The sequence below is a fragment of the Nelumbo nucifera genome, chromosome 5 (assembly GCF_055504915.1).
Source record: "Nelumbo nucifera cultivar China Antique chromosome 5, China Antique-T2T, whole genome shotgun sequence".
In the NCBI taxonomy this organism is placed as follows: Eukaryota; Viridiplantae; Streptophyta; class Magnoliopsida; order Proteales; family Nelumbonaceae; genus Nelumbo; species Nelumbo nucifera.
This window is the reverse complement of record NC_142653.1, coordinates 29832959-29858383: the sequence shown is the minus strand read 5'-3', so window position 1 is coordinate 29858383 and position 25425 is coordinate 29832959. Positions and strand designations below refer to the sequence as shown.

At 37.4% G+C, this 25425-nt stretch overlaps 1 protein-coding gene and 2 long non-coding RNA genes across 4 annotated transcripts; 1 reads left to right on the top strand and 2 right to left on the bottom strand.

Moving 5' to 3' along the window:
- The first annotated feature begins 2858 nt into the window (after positions 1–2858).
- On the top strand, positions 2859–20674 carry LOC104600075 (protein CELLULOSE SYNTHASE INTERACTIVE 1-like). 2 transcript variants are annotated; one of them, XM_010262897.3, is made up of 8 exons: positions 2859–3227; positions 4054–4214; positions 6997–7070; positions 10055–13115; positions 13354–15898; positions 16874–17328; positions 19912–20028; positions 20169–20674. In XM_010262897.3, the coding sequence occupies exons 3-8, from the start codon at positions 7054–7056 to the stop codon at positions 20307–20309; spliced, it is 6336 nt and encodes a 2111-aa protein (XP_010261199.1). In that variant the 5' UTR covers positions 2859–3227; positions 4054–4214; positions 6997–7053; the 3' UTR covers positions 20310–20674. The 2 variants fall into 2 exon arrangements, with proteins under 2 accessions (XP_010261199.1, XP_010261200.1); XM_010262898.3 differs by having other exon boundaries at positions 4046–4214.
- Positions 18242–20003, bottom strand: LOC148791357 (uncharacterized). Its single transcript, XR_016075886.1, has 2 exons — positions 19887–20003; positions 18242–19454 (listed from the first exon to the last, which is right to left on the bottom strand). It is a non-coding gene; the product is annotated as an uncharacterized LOC148791357 (long non-coding RNA).
- LOC148791356 (uncharacterized) lies at positions 20468–23874 on the bottom strand. Its single transcript, XR_016075885.1, has 2 exons — positions 23452–23874; positions 20468–23328 (listed from the first exon to the last, which is right to left on the bottom strand). It is a non-coding gene; the product is annotated as an uncharacterized LOC148791356 (long non-coding RNA).
- Between the last annotated feature and the right edge of the window lie 1551 nt (positions 23875–25425).

Sequence of the window (25425 nt, the reverse complement as noted above, 5' to 3'; positions counted from 1 at the left end):
GGTCTGTTTGGTTTGTAGTCGGAATCGGAATGGTTCATTTCCATTCCCTCAAATGGGGGGATGCCATTCCAACAATAATGGAAATGGGATTCCGATTCCACCCAATCAAACAGTTGGAATCAAAATAGCCCATTCCGGTTCCTATTCCAAACCCCTATTCCAGCAAACCAAATGGACCCTTAGTTTAATGATGCAGGGATTATTTTCAATAGATCAATACATAATTTACAGAAAAAGAAAAAAAAACACATAATCATACGGGCTCTTGCAAAAAAGGAAAGGGTAAAATTGTTGAAATCTCCCCTGCAGTTTTGGACCATTTATATAACCTCCTCTAAAGGTTGATAATTACAATCACCTCCCCCTAAAGGTTGATAATTACAATCACCTCCCCCTTGATTTTTTCATGTAAGCCTAGGGGTGGCAACGAGCCAAACTTTTCACGAGCTGTTCAAGCTCGGCTCGGCTCGGCTCGGTATATATATATATACAATAAAAATATTATAATTATTAATTATTATAATTCTTAATTTTTCAAATATCAAATAAAAAATATTTTTATATATAATTTTTTATTTTTATAAAATATTTTTTCTCAAGGTCGAGCTCGAGCTCGAGCCTTGTAGAACAGTCTCGAGTTGAGGTCGAGCTTGGTACAATTCGGCTCGAATCCACCCCTATGTAGGCCCTTTTCATTATAATCTTATAAAAAGTATCAAAATGTCCATACAGTTACTAGTTAGTAGGAATGGCAACAGAGCAGGGCGGGGGGATCCCCATCCCCGTCCCCATCCCCGCTAACGGGGACAAGGTTATCCCCATCCCCATCCCCGCGAGGATCCCCATTCCCCATAATTTTTTATAATGTTAATAAATTTGTTTTTATTTTATTTAAAAAATTAAAATTTGCAATCTATTAAAAAAGATACAACCATATTTTTAAAACATTAATATATAGACGTATGTGTATATATAATGTATACATACATATACACATATATATTAGTAGGGATCCCACGAGAGGGGATCGGGGTCCCCGCGGGGCGGGGAGTGCTCTCCCCATCCCTGCTAACGGGGATGAAAATTTCCCCATCCCCATCCCCGTGGGGGGAAATCATCCCCATCCCTTCCTCATTCGAGATGGATCCCCACGAAGATCGGGGAAATGGGGAAAATTGCCATCCCTACTAATTAGATTGGTTTCTATAAAAATAATATAAACTTTATGAAAACCAAAAAATAGAATTTAAAGTTACATATTTACCTTTAAGCAAATTGATATAAAGGATAAATTTGAAAAATAAATCAATTTTAGAAAAAATATTAAAAGGGATTGGAGTAATGATTCATATGTAAAAAAGAAATTGAAAGTTAAACATTTTAGTGAAATCACATGAACATGCCTTTTTTAGAGGATTATAACAAAAAGGATCTATTTGCAGTTCAGGGAGGTTATCATAATTATATTAGAGGTTTCAGCAAAAAATTACACAAAAAAAAAAGCCTTAATAATATGGGCGTTTGGACACAAAATCTTGAATAACACATGTCACTTATAGTGACTTAAATAATACAAAAATAAATAATAAAAAAAGAATTCAATTAACATCCGAAAGCCAAAATAGAAAAAAGGACAAGGGCATACAGCTGCAATAGCTTGAGACCTTCGGTCTATTGTTGATTGTCATTTGGATTGAGATTTTCTCTATTGGTGATATATGAAACGATTCTCCTGCTATTAGATTCCAATCCAACACTCAATCCACATTCCAACTCCGGCTCGAGAACTTCAGTCCATCACCAATCACCAAATAATGGTTCATGTCACAATTCCAATCCCACCCAAAGGACATTTACTAAAACATCTCTTATAATTTTATGAATTTATTAAAATACGTCATATTTGTATCTTATTAAAACACCTCTTATATATTTTACCTTATGTTTAATCCATCCATTAGATAGAAGCATAAAATTAGGGTTGTCAATAGGTCGATTTCAATCCAATGGATCAGACATAAACCCTAACTGATTGCGTTGGTTCTCGGTCTTGATGTAGTTTCTCAATTATTATCCACTTGGGATTGGGTAGATTATTTTTGGTTCAGAATCAATTATAGTTAGTACTAAACCGATTCAGACCCAATCCAAATTATATACTATTAAATAAATTATATACATAATTTATATTATATTTAATATATATATATTTATTTATTTATTATAATCTGATCTATTAAGTTAGATCCGATTGTCACAACGACCGATCAATTCGGTTATGAATCTAAAAATTACAGACTCTATTAGATCAGATCTAATTTTAGGTCTCAATATTTTATATTAGGTTAATTCCAATTCTAGCTGGTCCCAATGCAGACCTGACCCATTTAAAACCCTAAATAAAATGAAACGAGAGTTTTAACCCTAACGTCTGTTTACACAAGTTCAAACAAAAAAAAAAAAAAATCAGAATGTTGATTCATCGTTGCAAATGAAGAATTTAGAGAGTTTATATCTGCGCCCCACAATGTCCCATACTATATCCCTGCAGTGTATTGAAAACATCTCCCGATATCAGACCCGATGATATTATTATTGGAAAATATTCTTAATACAAGGCGGGGATGCGCTGTGAACGTTGTGGGGGCGCAGATCTGAACTCGAATTTGGAAGCCATAACTAAACATTTCTCGATATAAAATGTTAGAGCCTAAAGGTATTAGAAGGTTAATTGTGTAAATCAACCATGTTGTAATGTTGTAAGGTTTGGTAAATCTGTAAGAATGTCGGGGTGTTTTGGCAAATGAACCAAAAATAAAATAAATAAATGCGATAGAGATTCTTTCCCAAATTATTTCTACTGGTTAAACTGGCGGCTCGCTTGTGCCTGTGCCCTGTGGGAAGCTGCTAAAATGAGCTGAGGCTGAGCCGTAGATTTGTCGGCGGGAGAAAAAGCCCATTCTCGTAATCTGGAACACTGCACTCTACGCAGGAAAAGCCTCCGCAGATCTTAAATAAAATCCATTTAAAAGAAAAAAGAAAAATCTGGCAAATTGCATCTTCCCCCGTCTATGCTGGGGTGAGAAGCCGCTGCTAATGCTCTGTCCGAAGTCCGAACAAGCACTCGGATACCCCATCTTCATCTAATTCTCTGCAAATAAATTCATGCATTTGAGAAGACGTTGCTTCCATCCGCTGTTTTAGTTCCAAAGGACGAGTCTCAGAAGGTGAGGGACGGAACATTCTCTGTAATATTTAGCGAAAAAAGAACATTCTCTGCAATGTTCAGATTTCGATCTTTCTACATTCGCCGCATTTCAATCTTTGAATCTTTCTCTTTTCTTTTCGGATTTAATACTTGCATTGTTCGGAGCTCGAGATGTAGAATTTCTCGTATTTCTTTATGGTCTCTGAATCTCAGCGACATTGATGACTAATCTGGTTGTTTTGTGAAAGATTTTGCGGAGATTGAGTTGTTGAGTCGGCATGCTTTAGCATTTTTTGTCTTGAGAGGTGTAAATATTATTACTTCTCTTTTATTTTGTTGTTTTGTTTTAGTTTTCTTTCAAATTCTTTTGCGTCACTCGATTTTTTAGTGGAAAAGTCGAAGCATTGGCCTTTGAGTTGGAGAACAGCCTATCTGGTGGGTTTTATTTTTCGGTGAATTTGATCATTTCATTATGTTTCTTTCGAATTTGCTGAGATTTGATGTGGATTGAGAAATCTCTGGGATCGGACGATTTTGTTGTTGTTGTTGCTGTGGGGTAGCATAGTCGAAGGGAAAGTTGTGCTCTTCTTGATAGATGACTTTACTAGGGTTTTGCGTGTCACTAGAGATTTTGCTCCTTCCTCTGGATCTGCCATCTTCTTACTCCAGAACTCGGGATTTTGCAGTCCGCAGTCTATTCTGTCATTGGTTTTGAAGATCAACTTCTCGATTAGATTCATTTTGTTTCAGACTTGAGATCTTTGGTTTTTCTAGCAGTTAGCATTCGATATGCATTTTCATGTCTGTTTTCTTTATTTTATATATTGAATTTTCTAGTTTTTCAGGAGGCTTTTCTTTTTTTGATGGTCGCTCCTCAGTAGATCTGGAGGAGAGCAGTGTTCCGGATTGATTTATTTGGAGGTTCAGAACCGCTGTAAAGCTGGCGACGACACTGACGTGGAGGTTTGCTACCAGCAATGGTAGCAGCCATGGAACTAATGACGCGGTACTTCTCCGCTTATATATTTTCTTTCCGGTTGAATGGTAAATTTTGTTTGGGTGTCAAAATGGAGTAATCTTTATAGGCTTAGTATGAAATGACACTGTCTAGATCTCAAGATGCCCTTATTGGTGCTCAAGATTCCTACCGATAGTCTTTGACTGGGATTGTTATAGTTACACTTCTAATCTAATTGCGGTTTTAATTCTAGCTTTGGATTCTCTTTAGACTCTTGTTTCTTTGAGCTGGTACTTAGTACTCTGAAAAAGCAAACCTATCCATTTCTTCTCAATTGTGAGAAACATATTTTTTGATGTTTATTAATATGTTTCTTGGATTCTCTAGACTCTTGTTTTTTTTATGTTTATTAATTGTGAGAAACATATTTTTTGATGTTTGTATGTGCAAATGCTGAGAATCAGCACAGAGATGGTTTATGTGGACACCATTTCTGGGAAATGACATTTCATGCTGTCTCGCAGATTCTTGTTGTAGAAATGTTCTACCACTGCATGATTACTGTCAGTTCTAAAAAACTGTTTCATTTGCATCCATTTAGTATGGTTGTGGATTTTTCTTGACCAGCAGCTCTAAGGCTCTTTCTTCTTTTTAGGTCAGTGAAGCATTGCCTTTGTAATATTAAATGGCCATGCTTCTGAATGAACTGAATTTCCTATTGGCTTTTCTATAATGGAGAAAATTTCATCAAGATGATGTACAAAGTGGATAGCAGACAAATGGTATGAGTCATCCAAGTTGTACCAGATCAAATCCTTAGTTCTTATACTGGAAGAGAAGACTTGTTATGCACGCTTTCCTGATTAACCCCTGATCTTACCAACTCATCAGCAATGACATTCAGCTTTCTAGGAATTTATCTCAGAATAGAAGGATAGGTACCTAAAAGAAGTTCAATCTCATTAAGCATATATAAGTCTCAATTGTCCCAGTGATTAAAAAGACATGTGGCACACCTAAGAGTACAGGCAAAGCGCATTTCAAGGTGTGTGCCTCACCGAGGACATCCCCTTTGAAAAGGTCGTGCCTTTGCAAGCTAAGTGGCTGAGACCCCCGACCAACCCCCCCCCCCCTTTTTCTAATGTTCTCTCATCCTTCTTAATACAGGGCATTCTTCATCAAACATCATTTGATTCCTAATCCTAAAAGATATGGAATTAAAACTAATATTTTTTTTGATAGATGGAATTGAAACTAATATTACAAAGCCAATTTCTTTATTTATAGACCAAAAATTTAGGGCCCTGACATTGACTTGTTTGGGCTTGCCTCAAGGGGCTTGGTGCAGAATTGGCTTGTAGAATTAGGAATGCAAAATGTTTAACATCACATTAGCTACATGAAGTAATGCATTTAGGAGAGAACACATGCTTGAATTGTTAGGCGCTTGAATATGTTCTGTATGTTATGTTTATATATTTTAATTTAATCTAATAGGTTTTTTAAAACATTTAGTTTCTTTTAAATTTAAGTTTGCATTTTTTGATTAGTACTATTTTTAATTTTTTGTTTTTTGAATTTTAAAAAATTTTACACCTTGCCTCAAAAAAGGAGCATGACTTGGGCACAAAAAGCCCCTTGTGTTTTTTCAAACACTGCATTGTCCTCTTTGTATGATCATTTATGGAGCTTGTCATTCTTTTTGGAGAAAGTTCAATCATATTCTATTTATTTTCTGTCAATGTATATGCAAAGTCTAAAGTATTGGTATTTATTGGCCAATATGGTTCAATACATATCTGTTGAGTATACCAACATGGGGTACAAGTGGGCCTGTATCCTTGTGTTATCAGCTTATACTCCCTTGACTGGTCTACGTTGGGTGTGTAGATGCAGTCCCACTCCTCACCGACACTCGTATTCAAGGAGTTCAAATTCAAATTTCCTCCCTCATTAACTTCTGTTTCTTCCCATTAACTCCTATATTTAAGGCTTACAAATTCAAGCAGTTGCTCTCATTAATTACATAGTTATCTCTCTCAACTATTGACACCCCCTAACATTAAGTGCAGTTATTATTATTATCTCCTTTTAATACCATTAATGGCACCTAATTAAATCTTTAGTTTTTCTATCCCCCTAGTTATCTCTCCTCCCCATGATTCCCATGGTATAGAACTACATGCATTTAGGAAGATTTGAACCTAGGTCTCTTGGTTGAAAGGCAACAAATCCATCACTACACAATGCTTAAATTATTGTAGTTACATGGGTTCTAGATTTTTTAACTTTTTCCTATCAACCAAAAAATAAAGTTTTGATTATTAATATTTATAGATGTTAAGTATAAACGAGAATTATATTGGTTTGCTAAGATATACATGCACCTTTTAGTTCTTCCATCATTTCCTGCTGTTTCCTAATTGTATCTTGATGGTTCACACTTCACATAATCTATTGAAATTGTCTTTCTTATGTATATGTACCTTTTTATTTATTTTAGCCCTTTGATTATGTTATTTATGTAGTATTAGGATTCACATGAGTTTTCCTCATATATCCATGAATGTCTTAATTTTCTCATCATATCCATGCATACCCAAGGTATATCCTGATACATCTCTTAAAACTTCCTTTTCGATACTCTTTGCAATACTGATAATTTGGATGTTGTGCACATGTTTGCTCCTTTTCTCCCTATGGTTTTACCAATCTTACATTCTGTTTTTGATAACCAACACCATATTATGAGAAAATTAGAGTTGGGATAAAATTTTATGCTTTTTTGTCTAATGATCATTCCCATCTTTTTTCTTTCTTATGGTAACAGGAAAGAAATGGGGACACAAAACATCAAGACTCAGAACCTCCGACTCCACGTTCAAGCATGAAGATTGGTACAAGGTAAGTAAAAAGTTCACTTTGATAGAAACATTGACAATTTGGCTAAAGCTGATATATCCTTGTTAGCAACCTCTGCTTATTAGGTGATATATTGTTCCAGAAAAATGTTTCTGCTGTTTTTTTTTTTCCTTGCCCAGAAAATAGAAAAAAAAAAGGTATTCCCAAGGATGTTACCAAACACCACTTAAATTTATAACTGGGCTGGTCTTTTAAGAAAAACGAAGACATGAAGCTTTTGTCAGATACTGTATGGATGAGAAATGCTGGAGACTTATGCAAAGCTCCCTCCCTCCAATTAAAGCATATCATGTTTGCTAACCTTTTTATGGCTCACTGCCAAGATGGACACATTTCCCACTAATGGTAATTTCCATGAAGCGGGAATTGTGGTCCATGGGATGGACACATTACTTGTTAGGTTGAGCTAGTCATCCTCAGTCTAACTTTTTATATCTTTTATATTTGTCTTGTTTTATTTTCTGAATAAATCTTCTTTGATCTATGCTTAACCAAAAGAAAGAATAACCATATGAGTGAATGGTACATAGAAAAAATGACATGTGAATATGCAATGGTGTCTGAAACAGCCAGATTTCTAGGATAGAGTGTGCTTGTTAATAGCTTCCAATATGACATTAGTTTTTACCAGTGATTTAAAAGGCGCGCCTAGGCACACAAGCAAGGCGCATTTTGGGGTATGTGCCTTGCCTAGGTCCTAGTCGCACCCCTTTAAAAAGGCGCATGCCTGGTGTGCCCAGGTCCGAGAACCCCCTATTTGCTAATGTTGTTCATTCATTCATTGCAATAAAATATCTTCTTAAAAGGCAATGGAAGTTATAAAATCATGATTTTTTATGTGAGAAATAAGAATTTCAGACCCTAACATAAACTTGTTCGGGCTTGCCTCGAGGGGCATGGTATAAAGGCGACTTATAGAATCAAGAATGCAATATGTTTTACATCACATTAGCTACTTGAAGCAATGCAATTCAGGAAAAAAAGAGATTGTGGGTTTTACATGCTTGAAAATACTTTATATGTTTGCTTTTATTTTTAAATTTTCATTTGAATACACTTTACATGTTATGTTTATGTATTTTAATTTTAGATAATAGGTTTTTTAAAACATTTATTTTAAAATTTAAGTTTATATTTTTTATTAGCATTATGTTTCTTTTTTTTGCATTTTTTTTAATTTTTGGCAATTTTTTGAATTTTCTGACTTTTTTTTTTGTAATTTTGCACCTTGCTTAAAAAGGCGCGCGCCTCGCCTTGCACCTTGCACTTTTAAAACACTGGTTTTTACCCACAGAAAATTTATTAAATAAAGCCTATTTGAATTTTCCTTTAGGCTCAGTTTGGAAAGAGTACAAATACAAATATGTAGAGTGTAAAACCTTGTATTTTGTATTATTTTATATGTATTTGCACTATACATATTTGTATTTGTACTCTTTCCAAACAGAGCCTTGGGAGTTTATGATATTATTATGGATCTTGGAGAGAATAAGCAGTGTTGCATGGACATTGACATGATAATCATTAATTGGAATCAGAGACAAGGAAGGAAACTTAAGAGCACTCTTCTCAGGACCAGTGGGGAATGGAGACTCCTTAAAGGCAGAATTGTACGCAGCCCTACAAGGTGTACAGATTGCAAGAGAGTTAGGATTGGAAAATTTGGTGATAGAAGGGGACTCCAAGGTGGTGGTGGGTTGGCTAAAAAACCCAGATTCAGTGATCTGGGCTTACAGAAATGAATTGGAGAAATTCAAACGGTTAACTCAGCAGATGGAGGTAACTATACAGTGGGTGGGGAGGGAGGCAAATGCTTTTGCTGATTCTCTAGCTAAACAAGGGGTAACTAGGGAACAGTTATACTGGGCCCAATTGTAAATTTATGATGTTTCTGTATCAATGAGTGAGTCTGCACCTCGCGCCTCATTTTGGGATGCTTGTAACGAATTATTTATCATTTGCTTCTAATGAAATCAATTGAATTTTATCTATCAAAAAAAATCATTAATCAGAATCTGACACATGGGTAGGAGTCTGACTTGGTAAGACAAAAGAACATGGACTTGGCAACATGAAATTAATGTATGTACTATAAAAATACTTAATATAATTCGAATTGTAACATCTTATACCTATTTAAAAAAGGTCTTCAAAAGTAACTTGTCAAAAAAAAAGCCTTCAAGTATATCTTTGTTACTCAGTGAGTTCTATATGAAAAATATCTTTCATTATGTACATTAGCTATGCTATTTTGTGTCAAATAAGCAAGGAAAAAAGGGAAATATCACATAGAAGTGTTCCTCGAGAATACATGGAGTGTCAGAAGCCTACCCAATGTCCAACATAGACATTTCACCTGTTTAGGACATTCCATGCAACACTGAGGATAGTAGTGGGCTGCCATATGAAACACAGGTTTTCCTCTTAGCTGCTAATTCTCAAACTTTCTCATTACCATGTTGTGAAAGGAGCTCACTGCAGAATTTGTTCTTAAAGGAAGTCTGAGATACTTTGGATTATCCATCTTCCTTGCAACTGAATAAATAGGTATAAACCGTTATATAATCTTTTGATATATTGATACTTGGCCCAAGTAATCTCATACTTCTTGTATACCCTTACTTTCACCATACAGTTGCATACTCTAATCTTAAAGCAGTACACCTGGGAATATCTTGTAGCTTTAAATAAAGTGAATTTCCAAGTTATTGTTTTGGAATAACTAAAATCTATCTTGTTAATATGCTTCACTTTATTTTTTATGAATTCATGGTAGTGCTTCTTCTATTGGTTCATATTGAATTGTTTTGTTGGAAAGAGGCTCATTAAGTATATGCTTTCCCAAGTCTCTAGGATGATGATGGTCTTTATCTATGCTCTTGTCCATTATCAGTTCAATTTTATGTTGTCTAACATAAAGCAGTATTTGTTAGTAATTGCGATCTTATTCATTCAATTTCCTACAGGGACCGTGGAACAATGGAGGACCCAGATGGGACCTTGGCAAGTGTTGCCCAATGCATTGAGCAATTGCGGAGGAGCTCTTCAACTGTACAGGAGAAAGAGAGCTCATTGAAACAGTTGCTGGACCTTATTGATACACGTGACAATGCTTTCAGTGCTGTTGGATCTCATTCTCAAGCAGTTCCCATACTTGTTTCTCTTCTCAGATCAGGATCACTTGGAGTGAAAATACAGGCTGCTACTGTATTAGGTTCTCTATGTAAGGAGGATGAGCTAAGGGTAAAAGTCTTGCTTGGGGGTTGCATTCCTCCATTGCTTGGTCTGCTCAGGTCCAGCTCTGCAGAAGGACAAATTGCAGCTGCAAAGGCAATACATGCTGTTTCTCAAGGTGGGGCTAAGGATCATGTTGGATCAAAGATTTTCTCAACGGAAGGAGTTGTTCCTGTGCTTTGGGAGCAACTAGAAAATGGGCTAAAGGCTGGAAACTTGGTTGACAACCTGTTAACTGGAGCTTTGAGAAACCTATCTAGCAGCACTGAGGGGTTCTGGTCTGCAACAATAGAAGCAAGAGGTGTGGATATACTTTCAAAGTTACTCACAACTGGACAATCAAGTACACAAGCAAATGTTTGCTTTCTTATTGCATGTATGATGATGGAGGACGCATCTGTCTGCCCTAGAATCTTAGATGCAGGTGCTACTAAACAACTCCTCAAGCTATTAGGGCCAGGTAATGAAGCCTCTGTTAGGGCAGAAGCTGCAGGTGCTCTTAAATCCCTTTCTGCTCAGTGCAAAGAAGCAAGGCGTGAGATAGCTAATTCTAATGGAATACCTGTTTTGATAAATGCAACAATAGCTCCCTCAAAAGAATTCATGCAAGGTGAGTGTGCCCAAGCATTACAGGAGAATGCTATGTGTGCTCTAGCAAATATCTCTGGCGGCTTGGCATATGTCATCTCTAGCCTTGGTGAAAGTCTTGAGTCATGCACTTCACCTGCTCAGGTTGCTGATACATTGGGGGCATTAGCTTCGGCTCTCATGATATATGATAGCAAAGCAGAATCTATCAGAGCATCAGACCCTTTTATTGTTGAGCAGGTATTAGTTAAGCAGTTTAAACCTCGGTTACCATTTCTTGTGCAGGAACGTACCATTGAAGCTTTAGCAAGCTTGTATACAAATGCCATTCTCTCAAAGAGGCTAATGAATTCTGATGCAAAGCGTCTCCTTGTTGGTTTGATCACAATGGCAACCAATGAGGTTCAAGATGAGCTGATAAGATCTCTTCTCTTACTTTGCAACAATGAAGGCAGTCTATGGCGTTCCCTTCAAGGTCGGGAGGGGGTTCAACTATTAATATCCCTTCTTGGTCTTTCCTCGGAGCAACAACAAGAATGTGCAGTTGCATTGCTCTGTCTCCTATCAAATGAGAACGATGAAAGTAAATGGGCCATAACTGCTGCTGGTGGCATACCTCCACTTGTTCAAATTCTAGAGACAGGGTCTGTTAAAGCCAAGGAAGATTCTGCAACAATCTTAGGAAACCTCTGCAACCACAGTGAAGATATACGGGCTTGTGTAGAAAGTGCTGATGCTGTGCCTGCTTTATTATGGCTACTGAAAAATGGAAGTGAGAATGGGAAAGGGATTGCAGCAAAGACATTGAACCATCTTATCCATAAATCTGATACGGGGACAATCAGCCAACTAACTGCTTTGCTGACCAGTGATCTACCTGAATCTAAGGTTTATGTTTTGGATGCCCTGAAAAGTTTGCTTTTGGTGGCTCCCCTTAAGGATATATTACATGAAGGAAGTGCTGCAAATGATGCACTTGAAACAATAATTAAAATCTTGAGTTCTACGAGAGAAGAAACACAAGCTAAATCTGCATCAGTTTTAGCTGGACTCTTTGATTGCCGGAAGGACTTACGGGAAAGTAGTATTGCTGTCAAGGCTCTCTGGTCGGCCATGAAGCTTTTAAATGTGGACTCTGAAAAGATTTTAATGGAATCTTCATGCTGCCTTGCTGCCATTTTTCTTTCAGTTAAACAAAACCGGGACATTGCTGCAGTTGCTATAGATGCATTGGCCCCATTAGTTGTTCTTGCTAATTCTTCAGTTCTGGAAGTTGCTGAACAAGCAACAAGGGCATTGGCTAATCTTCTTTTGGATAAGGAGGTCCCGGAGCAGGCATTTCCTGATGAAATTATTTTGCCTGCTACAAGAGTATTGCGAGACGGCACAATTGATGGAAGAGCCCATGCTGCAGCAGCAATTGCCCGTCTCCTCCAATGTCGCTCAATTGATTCTTCAATATCTGATTGTGTAAATCGTGCTGGGACAGTTCTTGCGCTAGTTTCTCTTCTGGAGTCTGCTAATATTGAATCTGCTGCCACATCAGAAGCACTTGATGCACTTTCTTTGTTGTCAAGGTCAAAAGGACCTACCATGCATATAAAACCTGCCTGGGCTGTACTAGCTGAATATCCAAATACCATAGCTTCAATAGTTTCATGCATTGCAGATGCAACACCCTTGTTGCAGGATAAAGCTATAGAAATTTTATCAAGGCTTTGCCGTGATCAGCCTGTTGTCCTTGGGGATACAATTTCAAGTACTTTGGGCTGTATTTCATCAATTGCAAGGAGGGTAGTTGGTTCTAAAAACATGAAGGTGAAAGTTGGTGGAACTGCACTTCTTATTTGTGCTGCGAAGGTGCACCACCAAAGAGTGGTTCAAGCTCTGAATGAGTCAAACTCATGTGCCTATCTCATTCAATCTCTGGTTGAGATGCTCAATTCAGCACAAGCATCTTCATTGCCAGATCAGGGGGATAGTGAAAACAATGAGGAAATAAGCATTTACAGGCATGGAAAGGAACAAACTAAAAATAATGAAACTGAAAATGGCACATCACTTATTTCTGGTGACAGCTTAGCTATTTGGCTGCTTTCTGTTCTTGCATGTCATGATGATAGAAGTAAAACTGCCATTATGGAGGCTGGAGCAGTTGAAGTTCTTACAGACAAAATATCTCGGTGTTTGTCACAAGCCATTCAGGTATTTCAACCATATGGCTCATCTTGATATTTCACATGAACTGCACAACTTATTTGTTTAGTATGAGTTGTGCATGTATTGCTAAAATATGCTGTGATCTGTGAATAATATTTCCTTTGTTTTTTTTTTTTCATAATTGATATTGCTATGCATTTTCTTGGTATCATTCTTGTTGTTGCATCAATGCTAATACAATTCTTGAGGCTTCTTTTGACTCTGTCCATATAATTTTGTGCAGAGTGATTTTAGAGAAGATAGCAGCACATGGGTTTGTGCTTTGCTGCTTGCAATTCTGTTTCAAGACAGAGATATCATACGGGCACACACAACTACGCGATCCGTTCCTGTACTTGCAAACCTGTTGAAGTCAGAGGAATCAGCTAATAGATATTTTGCAGCACAAGCACTTGCTAGTCTTGTATGTAATGGTAGCAGAGGGACTCTTCTAGCTGTTGCAAATTCTGGGGCAGCAGCTGGGCTTATTTCTTTACTGGGATGTGCCGAGGTTGATATATGTGACCTTTTGGAATTGTCAGAAGAGTTTGCTTTGGTGCCCAATCCAGAGCAGATTGCTCTTGAAAGGTTGTTTAGAGTTGATGACATTAGAAATGGTGCTACTTCTCGAAAAGCAATACCTTCACTTGTTGATTTGCTGAAACCGATTCCAGATCGACCTGGTGCACCTTTTCTGGCTCTTGGGCTCTTGACACAACTTGCAAAAGACAGTCCCTCAAACAAGATTGTAATGGTTGAATCAGGGGCTTTAGAGGCTCTGACTAAATACCTTTCACTTGGTCCACAAGATGCAACAGAGGAAGCTGCCACTGAGTTATTAGGGATTCTATTTGACAGTGCTGAAATACGGAAGCATGATTCTGTATTTGGTGCTGTTAATCAACTTGTAGCAGTTTTACGGCTTGGTGGAAGAGGGGCAAGATACAGTGCTGCCAAAGCATTGGAGAGCCTGTTTTCCTCGGACCATATCAGGAATGCAGAAACTTCTCGACAAGCTATTCAACCCCTTGTCGAGATTCTTAGCACTGGCTTGGAAAGGGAGCAACATGCTGCTATTGGTGCATTGGTTAGGTTATTGTGTGAAAGTCCATCGAGAGCCCTAGCTGTTGCAGATGTTGAAATGAATGCGGTGGATGTTCTTTGCAGGATCCTTTCATCAAATTGTTCAATGGAGCTGAAAGGAGATGCTGCTGAATTGTGTTGTGCCCTTTTCAGCAATACAAGAATTAGGTCTACAGTAGCTGCAGCTCGTTGTGTTGAGCCTCTGGTGTCTCTTCTTGTAACTGAGTTTGGTCCTGCTCATCATTCAGTGGTCCGTGCACTTGATAGACTATTGGATGATGAACAATTGGCTGAACTAGTTGCTGCACATGGTGCAGTCATTCCTCTTGTTAGCCTTCTTTTTGGTAGGAATTACACACTTCATGAGGCTATATCAAAAGCTCTTGTGAAGTTAGGAAAAGACAGGCCAGCATGTAAGATGGAAATGGTAAAAGCTGGAGCCATTGAGAGCATACTAGACATTCTACATGAAGCACCTGATTTTCTCTGTGCTGTATTTGCAGAATTGCTTCGGATACTGACTAATAATACAAACATAGCAAAAGGCCCATGTGCAGCTAAAGTGGTTGAACCCCTTTTCCTATTGCTATCAAGACCAGAATTTGGTCCTGATGGACAGCATAGTGTTTTACAGGTTCTTGTTAATATTTTGGAGCATCCTCAATGCCGTGCAGACTATAATTTGACTCCTCACCAAGCTGTTGAGCCACTTATCCCTTTATTGGATTCTCTAGCTCCAGCTGTGCAACAGCTGGCAGCTGAACTTCTATCACATTTGCTCTTGGAAGAACATCTTCAGAAGGACATGATAACACAACAAGTTATTGGGCCTCTAATACGAGTCCTAGGTTCAGGTATACCCATTCTGCAGCAGAGAAGTATAAAGGCACTTGTCAGTGTTGCAATAATTTGGCCAAATGAGATTGCAAAAGAGGGTGGTGTCAGTGAGTTATCTAAAGTGATACTACAAGCTGATCCTCCATTGCCTCATGCCTTGTGGGAATCTGCTGCTTCTGTTTTAGCCAGTATTCTGCAGTTTAGTTCTGAGTTTTATTTGGAGGTACCTGTTGCAGTGTTGGTAAGATTGCTCCGTTCTGGCACAGAAACCACAATAATTGGTGCACTAAATGCTTTGCTTGTGTTGGAAAGTGACGACTCTACCAGTGCTGAGGCAATGGCTGAAAGTGGTGCTGTGGAGGCACTTTTGGAACTTCTCAGGTGCCATCAGTGTGAGGAAACTGCAGCAAGACTGCTGGAAGTGTTGCTGAACAATGTGAAGATCAGAGAAACAAAAGCTGCTAAGTCTGCAATTGCACCATTGTCCCAGTACCTGTTGGATCCACAAACTCAAGCTCAGCAAGCAAGACTACTAGCAACCTTGGCTCTTGGTGATCTTTTTCAGAATGAGGCTCTTGCTCGAACTACGGATGCTGTTTCAGCTTGTCGAGCTCTGGTGAATCTTCTTGAAGACCAACCCACAGAAGAAATGAAAGTGGTAGCTATATGTGCCTTGCAAAACCTTGTAATGTACAGTCGATCAAACAAAAGAGCTGTTGCAGAAGCTGGTGGCGTTCAGGTTGTACTGGATCTTATTGGTTCAAGTGATCCAGATACATCAGTTCAGGCAGCAATGTTTATCAAACTGCTCTTCTCTAACCATACCATTCAGGAGTATGCTTCTAGTGAAACAGTGAGAGCTATAACTGGTATATTTTCTTATCTCTGTTAGTATTGTAAAAAGTTCTACTTTCAATTTGATCTTTCTTTTTAGCAGATATGTCTGTTACTATTGTAATGGATGTTTGTAGCATTATATTAGAAGTTATGCTTTGTTCTTTCTTCTTGGTTGACCTGTTCTCCAGTGTCTTATAGTTCTAGAAACTTGATTTCCAAGAGAGGAAACATATGTTTAGTTTCTTGCAACTTATGTTTTATTTATGTCATATTGGGTTAGCTTTCCTCCTCCAACAAGCCTCATCCAGTTTTTGTGTTTGACCATAGAATTCCTATTCTCCAGCTCCACAACATTTGGAAATGCTTCTCTGTGCTGCTTATGCCTCCATTTTGCTACATCTAGGGCCATTTCCTTTGTTCGAGAAAGAATAAAATTTTGCCTTTGACTGGTGCATTCACTGGTCTCTTTTTGAATGACTGCATTCCCAAGTGTCTTCAAATCCCATCTTTCTTTCCCATCAATAAAGTTTCCTGATAAGTTAATGATAAAAAAGGACTTGAAGTCAGTTTAGGTGTAATAACAAGGCACCATATTGTGTTGAGATGAGGTGCAGGGGTGGTCTCTGGAGTCTGGACCATGTGCCAGAAAACCACAGGAATATCTGGTTGTTTTTGCATCAAAGCTTCGAAGACTCTCAAGCAGCTGAACTCTCTTTAACCTTCAGATTCATGAATTATTTGAAGCTTTCTCTAATAGGTTAAGAAAATGTTTGATTTTTTACTTGGGAGCATCTATCTATCTAAGGCAGGTTGTATGGAGGTCAGATGTATGGTTTCAACTATAGTTGCCTGAAAGTAAATATTATTGGTTCTTTACATGTCTGTGTTGCTGTTATTGCAGTATTGCATCTTTCTAATATAATTTATGGAGAAGTTACTAAAAGTGCTGTTTCGTGCATGCAATTAACATTTTCTGCTATCCATTTGTTCCTTTTGCCGTCTTTCAGCTGCTATTGAGAAGGATTTATGGGCCACTGGAAGTGTAAACGAGGAATATCTGAAAGCTCTAAATGCACTCTTTAGCAATTTCCCACGTTTGAGAGCTACTGAACCTGCCACACTTAGTATTCCACATTTGGTCACGTCACTCAAGACTGGCTCAGAGGCAACTCAGGAAGCTGCTTTGGATTCACTTTTCCTTCTCAGACAAGCTTGGTCAGCATGCCCAGCTGAAGTCTCCAAAGCTCAATCAGTTGCTGCTGCAGAGGCAATTCCTTTGCTGCAATATTTGATCCAGTCTGGTCCACCCCGATTTCAGGAGAAGGCAGAGCTTCTATTGCAGTGCTTGCCAGGCACATTAATGGTAATCATTAAGCGCGGCAACAATTTGAAGCAATCAGTGGGAAATCCCAGTGTCTACTGCAAACTCACACTTGGAAACACTCCACCTAGGCAAACCAAGGTAAAGTGCTTGAGATCCCATTCATTTATTTCCCATTATTGTCCCCCCCCCCCCCAAAGATCACGTAATTATCAGTTTAACTTTTTAATTCCCTTTTCTAACCACTTTTTTCTAGCTTAGTTGCACTATTATTGACTAAAACTAAAACTGAGATTCAAGATTCCAAGTCCACATTCTTTAATTAGCTTTCTCAAAAAAGGGAGCTATTCTAAAGTAGATTTCTTTTGTCAATATATGTTAAAGGGAGTAATAATCTTGTAGCAAACTTGGTTTGAAGGAAACCTGATATTCATGTTAATTTAGGGTTACCAATCTATATTTATGTGTGGCCACATGGGATTGGAACTCGATGTAATAGGTTTAGAACATTTGGAACAAAAAGTTTTAACAAGGAAATTCTTTGACATTGGACATCGTCCAAGTTTTGACTCACCAATTTCAGAGTCTTGTTCCATGGTTGTGCACTTTTATGAACTAGTATGTTGATACCAGACCTTTCTTCGTCTACATCAAAATATTTGGACATCCAGACTAACAATTTTTTTGACTTGCATTGATGGTGTCTGTTCAAAATGGGGGTTTTAACCTTTGTCACCACAAAGTAATAATACTAGTGCAGAATTTGGGCAGTTCTAGAAGGAGCAAGAACGACCAATTCTATGAACCTTAGGGAAATCAAAAGTGGTGAAAGGATGGCTTTAGAGAAACCAAGAAGGCCCTTGGAATTATAGATATGCAATAAAGGAGGCAAAGGAAATTTTGAGTGATCTCAGTGCCACAGCAATTTGGGCACAAAGGTCTGCAAACTCTCTAACTGACTCATTAGCTAAGCAAGGGTTATCCAAGAATCATTTATTCTGGGGACTACCCCGAAAGGGATTTTTTTTTTTTTTGGGGGGGGGGGGGGGGGGTTGGGGGGGGAGTTCTATTTGTAATTGGGATTAATTTCCCAAGGGAGGGAGATGCTACATTGGCATTGACTGTTCTAGTGTTGGTTAACTGTTTTCCACAGTGAGTTTTGCTTTGGCCCTCATAACAAATCTTTATGCTTTAAGTAATCATATTATTTTCCAAAAAAATGATAATATTAACAGTTGTGGAACATCTTAGAGAAGCTCATGTACCCTCCATTATTCAATGCACTTTTATTTTAGCACAAATTGAAGATTCTCTGTCTCAAGGTGGCTAGTATCTTTTCTGTTTATGATCTTTTAAAACTATATGCCCTAGATGCATCTTGGGATATCATTTTTTTCTGCATTTCCTGGATGAGTATACTCCAAGAATGGCTTCATGAAGGTCACCTAGACCTTTTGAAGAATGGTGCTTGCATTAAACTTTAGGCAGTTATCTAGGTGTCTAGCAGTATTGTTTCTTATAATGACCGGATAATGCATGTGTATTGTGCAACATATCATCTTTCAGCTCTAAATCATCCATAAAGTCTAAAACCTTAGATTGTTTTCCAAATTTTAAGCTCAGTTTGGAAAGAGTACAAATGCAAATATGTACAGCGTAAATACATACAAAATAATATAAAATATAAGGTTTTGCACTCAACATATTTGCATTTGAACTCCTTTCAAACTCAGCCTTAAGAACATATGAATATTTGTTTTAATTTGTCTTACATTTTCTTATGTGGCTTGTATGGGAATTGGAGTAGCCAGTAGTAAAATAAATGATATTATGTAGTGCGACGATAAAACAGTACATATTCATTAATATTAGAAATGACAGCATTCTCATTTAATCAACTTGATAAATTGAATATGCTGTCATATCTATGAAATTGATTATTTGAGAATCCATATGCTTTCTTTGCTGCTTGCAAGTATTTTGTCACATGCCTTGCTATGTGGAACTTGAACTGTTATTATGCCCCCCACCCCAAATATACACACTTTTCATGCAGAAATGCTCAAATGTTAGGATTTTGAAATGTTTAATGCTTGAGTGCATAATGCAAATCACCCAGCTAAAGGGCAGGCCTAGGTTAACCTTGTTGCTTTGACAACCATGGCAACCATGCAACTTTCTTTGTCACATTCATTTGGTGACATTTAGAATGAATTTGATGATCAGATGAGGTGATTGCAGAGTGACCCACGAGCGACCTGTTGTGTCTGTCATGCATGGCATCAAAACATAGAGAAAGCTCAGAACTATTTTGGTTGAATTGTTAAGCCAATTAAATGACAGACACAGTAGGACATTCGTGTTTTTGCTCAAAAAGAGTGCACTAATTAAATCACCACTATTTATTTTGATAGAAAATATACGCTTCATAAGATTTTGTCATCTGTAATGCTTCATGGAGGTGGCAGAGCATGGGGAACCGCCAATTCAATGACCATTCTGTCATTCTTTAATTGTGGGTTTAAGAATGCCAGATTAAGTTTTAAGATGTTATATCTTGCAACATTTAACTGGCAGTATTTTATTGGAGTCCATCCTTGAAGCAGGAGTTTCCATTTTCTCTTGAAACCTCATTTTTTAACCTTCTTTTTACCTTTTGCAGCTAAAGATTACAACACGAATGGATAAAATTTACTGACCTGACTCTTGTCATTTGGTATTCAGGTTGTATCAACTGGTCCTACTCCCGAATGGGACGAGAGCTTTGCATGGGCATTTGAAAGCCCTCCTAAAGGCCAGAAGCTTCACATCTCCTGCAAAAATAAGAGCAAATTTGGAAAGGTAAATGACCTCTTGACTCACCACTCTGGATGGCTTTCAATAAAAGATGAGAATGATCCAAAGAGGAAGTTTCAAAGAGATTGTGGGTTTCGTTGCATCTTGTTGTGGCGGCTGATCAAATTATTGTAATCTAATTGCAGAGTTCATTTGGTAAAGTAACAATCCAAATTGACCGGGTTGTGATGTTGGGAGCAGTGGCTGGGGAGTACACTCTGCTGCCTGAGAGCAAAAGCGGGCCCTCACGGAATCTTGAAATTGAGTTCCAGTGGTCAAACAAATAGCAATCCATATTAGGGTAAACACGATCATTCTTATTTGTTGTAATTTTAACTGTAGGAAAAAAAGAGAGATCAGAAAGAAACAAGGGTGTATTTGATTTTTATTTATAATACCAGTGTATATAGTCTTCAGGGGAGATTTGTCATTATAGTTTTCTCAGCGCAGTGGTAAAACAATGGGTTTATTGTCTCCTTAGGTACAGTTGTTTTCATTTATTCTTTTGTATTTTATCTTCTTTCTTATTTCTCGGGATTAAATTTGGTGAGGAGCAAATGTAGTTTCCTTATTTTGTAATTTGTTATTGATTGTGAGTGTGTTCATAAATTTTGCGGAGGATATCATGGGGATGGCCTTTCTTTTCTTCTCATCTCTATTGTAACTTCTTTGTCAATTGGATGTTGAATTACGCAAAATAAGTGAATGGATTTCTATGGCGTTTCATTCACAACACTTTGTGTGAGGATCTCTCTCTCTCTCTTGGCGAGGATGTAATGTAAGTTGTCCGTTTGGCAAGTCTTTTTGAGAAGATCTCCTTGTAGTTCTAACAGTCAAAAGACTTATTGAGCTTTTGACATAAGATCTGGACAGCCCGAAGACCGTTTGGTAAGTACACATATTTGTCGATCCGCTGGAAGACATTATCAGCATAAGTGTGGGTTATTGCACATTATTATTGATCTGGGCTACTTATGCATGTTTCAGTGGCCCAAAACCATGGTGGATATGGGTCTTATGGGACCCATCTACAATAATAATGTGTGGGCTTCTTATATATTGAGTAATATCTTTCATTTTTCCCGTATGGGGTCTACAAACCATTTGTGGGGCCCACTTGGATTAACTAACAGTATGATAGTTGACCCATCATGGTTGGGTCACAGTGACCCAAATGACAGTGGATTGGGGTATTGTGGTCCCAGTTACCTTGCACTGATTCTAGTATCCAGAACACAGAAAAGAAGAAAAAGAAAAAAAAAATCTTATTGTACAGATATAATTCAGGGTTCAATGGGACTACTTTTTTTTTCTGGTTTCTTTTTTACCCTTCCATTTCTTCTTGTCTTCTCTCAAATTTCCTTTACTTTTTCTTGGTCTGGTAAAAGACTCTCAGTTATCGATACATATTTAAGCTTGCCGGGTTGTGGGATTTGTGGATCCCTACCGAAATATCAAATTGATAAACTCAGGTGGCTTGCAAAGTGCTTTCATGAATATCAAATTGATAAGATTAATACAGAGCAGGAGTTTGAGAAATTGATAAGATTAACACAGCCCACCACCATGTGTCATTGTATACCTTTGTTCTTGCTAATTAATGTAACAATGAAAAAAAACAGTCTCCTTTTTCTTTTGTCACCCAATGACTTGAAAGGAACTTAAATGATTAGGAGATTTATCATGGCTGCTTTAATTTCAATAAGCAACTTAAAATTCTGAACATTTCTCTATTCATTTATGGGCCCACTGCTTGGAGATATTTGGTGTTCATTGATACTTTACTGAGAGAGAGATTATTAATGCGAATCCTCTGAACTTATATTTTGAACAACCCATTCTTTCCAACATACAACGACATTGATAGAGGGCATCTAACCATTATCTTAAGATCCGATGGACCCCAATAATAGCCCATGAGACGGTTAGGATGGCCCACAAAAAAATTGTTCCCTCTATTTATCTCCAATATGGGCCAGCTAGACTTTTCTGACATTATTCTTTAAGAGCTCATATAGTAAGGGAAATACTTTCCATGTTGAGTACAGAGAACCACCTGGTTCACCCTAATTTCAAGTGTTTTCATGCCACACAACCTTCTTGATGGAGGAAAAGATCAAAAGCATAGGTCTGAGTAAGCAAGATTCAAATAACCCAATCAATCAGCCCTAAAAGATCATTTACTTCTTATCAGTCTCTGACATTAAAATCTGCAATCGTAAATCCTTATTACTTGCTATCTAAAGTCTAAACCCTAAGACTACTATTATGAGCCCCAACCATAATAAGATCAAATATCCACAAGAAGCATCCTACATTAAATTTCTTTATCTGATACTTTCAGGTTAAAAATAAAAGCAATGAAAATTAAAAACAAATGTTAAAAATAAAAGCAATGAAAATTAAAAAAAAAATGTATAAGCCACAACATTATACGGAAGAATTAAACATGTAACAGTTTAAAAGAAGTAAATACAACTTTTATTTACCTTAAAAAAAAAAGAGTAAACATATAGAAGTATAAACCTAAGATGTACAGATACAAATACAAAAACAGATATGGGAAATAGAAAATGACTCTTCATTCCAAGACACAGATCCAACCATAGAGGTATGGATATCCTATTTAATAAAAGATCTACTATGCTTTGAATTTAGTTTTTTTTTTCTAATCTAAATATTATTTCAATGCTTATACCTTGTCAAGTTCAATTTAAACTTTTTTATGTTGTTTAGTTTCTTTCACTTTCTCATATTCTCTAGCTATATCTAAAAGGAGGTTAATGCAAGCTAATTTATAGGAATGAGGCTCAGCTGGGCCTGGGAACAAACAGCAGGTGCCCACTTCAATCACTGAAACTGAAATCACTCAACAGAACTAAGGTTTTATCTGCAAAAAATGAGATTACAATAGATCCCAAGAATTTCATACAACTGTACTGTCATGGATCTCAATACAATCACTAATTAGCACATAATTATAAACTGCCATGTATAAAGTTGGATAAATCGCCGAGATATCACCATAATGCAAGCATCAATCACCTCATAACAAATCCATACGCAAACAACAATGGATGATCCAAAAAAAAACCCTAATGCAAACAACAAAGATCTGAGATGTAACCAAACGACATAAATAGCAAACAACAAAGATCTGAGAATGACCTACATAAGGAACAATAGATGTTCCAAAAAAACCCTAACAGTACATATTGGGATGGGGTTGTACCTGTGCAAACCACCACCCGAATGACAGACTACCACCACCGCGAGAAAAACAAGCACCAATTGATTTATAATCTCCTACAAAAGAGAAGAAAAATAATTAGTGAAACCACGGAAGAGAGACAAAGAAGAGGATGGCGACGGCGGAGAAGAAGAAGAAGAAGGAATAGGAGGATGAAGGGGATGGAGGTCGAAGAGAACCTGTGAGAAGTGAGAACGATAGGTGTCCGGTATGCGAATGAGAGGGGTTTTGGGGGGGTTTAGCATCGGGGGTTACTGTTCACATTTGTATGCGTGTGAGAAATCGCACACGTATGAGGAAACTCCAAGAGGGCATAAAAGCCCGGAAGCTATGATCGTAGCTTCCCGAAATCAGCTCAAATTGGGCTTCTCCGGACTTTTCGGCGCAATATTTTTTGGCGGCGAAATCTTGTGTAAACCAAACGGGAATAAACCGATTTTCGATCTTATAAGCTTCTAAACAGACAGAAGATCGCGTAGAAAGACTTGCCAAACGGTATCCGTTTGCTATTATAATTTGTAAGAGAACGAGAAAAAAGCACATCACACGCATGTGAAATCAGTTTCAGTGCTCACACTGTTCGCATAACCTTTTACAACCTTGCATTGGGAATCTCTCTTCAAAAAAAAAACATATAAATATGAAAAATTTCCCAAAGTAGAGCTATAAATGCTGTGCAAACGGTGTGAGCACTGAAGCCGATCTCTACGCACGCACACTTGTCTTCGGGTTTTTTTTGTCTTTGACTTCAATCATTTTATCATATGAACTCTTCATTGTAGTTGGACTTTGGAATATTGAATATGATGTACTAGTCAACATTTCTCCCTGCCTGTTGAAGTAATATGACGGGATTCATTCTCTCTCTCTCATCCACTTGCTTTATGAAAATTTTGAAAAAGGAGTATTGCTAAGAATTATATCACATTCCTTGTCCATTTCTAATGTATTCATAGGAACAGAGATATTAATTGAACATCGGAAATGATAGGACCCTTGCTCAATAATAGGGCGATGAAATTGTAGGGGTGCAATTGAACTGATCATGATCCAATAATTTGAATTTAATTCTCTTTATCGGATTTGGATATTTCCTTGGATTTTTGGACTGAACCAAATCAAACAATCTGTTAAAATTTTCAAAAATAAAGGGTCGGGTCAGATTTGGATATCTGACAACCTTAATGGATTCAAATTTGAATTAACCTGTGAGATTTGATCAGATCTTCATATTGGATCAGATATAAGATTTATATTATCGGATCGGATTCAGATATACCCCGAATCGAATTTGATCCAGCCCATTTGCATCCCTATGAAGTGGAAAAGTTCAAGTCCTTGGGACCATAAGCATTTTCAATAGGTTGATGCCCCTTCAATTTTCCCCCCTTCTCTTATATTTTGTTTTTAATGAAATCTTCATTTTTTCACAAATCCCTTTTTCCCATCATGGTTTTTACTTACAAACTCATCGTGCTTTCTCTTCTCCCTTTTAATAATGCCCTTTGGTTCCCTCTCCATTCCTCTCCTTCTCCATTCTGGAAAATAGAAGGTTCACACTTCACACAACTCAAAACCTTACTCCAATGGAGCGACTTCCAAACTCGCTTGTCTTGTTTTGATGAAGATGGGCCAAAAACCTCCCTTCTTCAGTTTCAATTCTATCTATTTCCAATTTGTTTTTTCTATAATTTGTATGTATGCAACCACATCAAGTCCCCAATTTTTTTAGAAAATGCCCTTAAATGCCTAAACCCCTATTTTTCATAACCTCACAATACAAACTTACATACAAATCTGTCATGGAAAAGATATGATATCAGAAAAACATCTGACCAATAAACTGTAATCATAAACTTGGTAGGGGATCAGGTGTTATTTATCAAAATTCATGGGTGGGTTTTGATTGGTCAAAACTCTTTCTATACCATATATTTCCAACATCATAGATTTTCCCTAAAACAAGATGTGTCATGTCAGCATGGCTCTCCTTTCTCCCCTATCATTTATCTATTTTGTATTTATTTTAATTTTTATTTTTACAATTGAACAAAATTACTTAAGTAGCAAACAACTTTAGTGTTTAAGACTTCTATCTCTCCTCATTAACTCACCATTAATTCTATCTTCTCTTTCTCCTTAACTCCCTTTAT

Excerpts from the sequence above, each read along its gene's own strand:
- LOC104600075 (XM_010262897.3), top strand. Across the intron at positions 15,899-16,873 it reads AACAGTGAGAGCTATAACTG|CTGCTATTGAGAAGGATTTA; the intron begins GTATATTTTCTT and ends GCCGTCTTTCAG. Across the intron at positions 17,329-19,911 it reads CTCCACCTAGGCAAACCAAG|GTTGTATCAACTGGTCCTAC; the intron begins GTAAAGTGCTTG and ends TTTGGTATTCAG.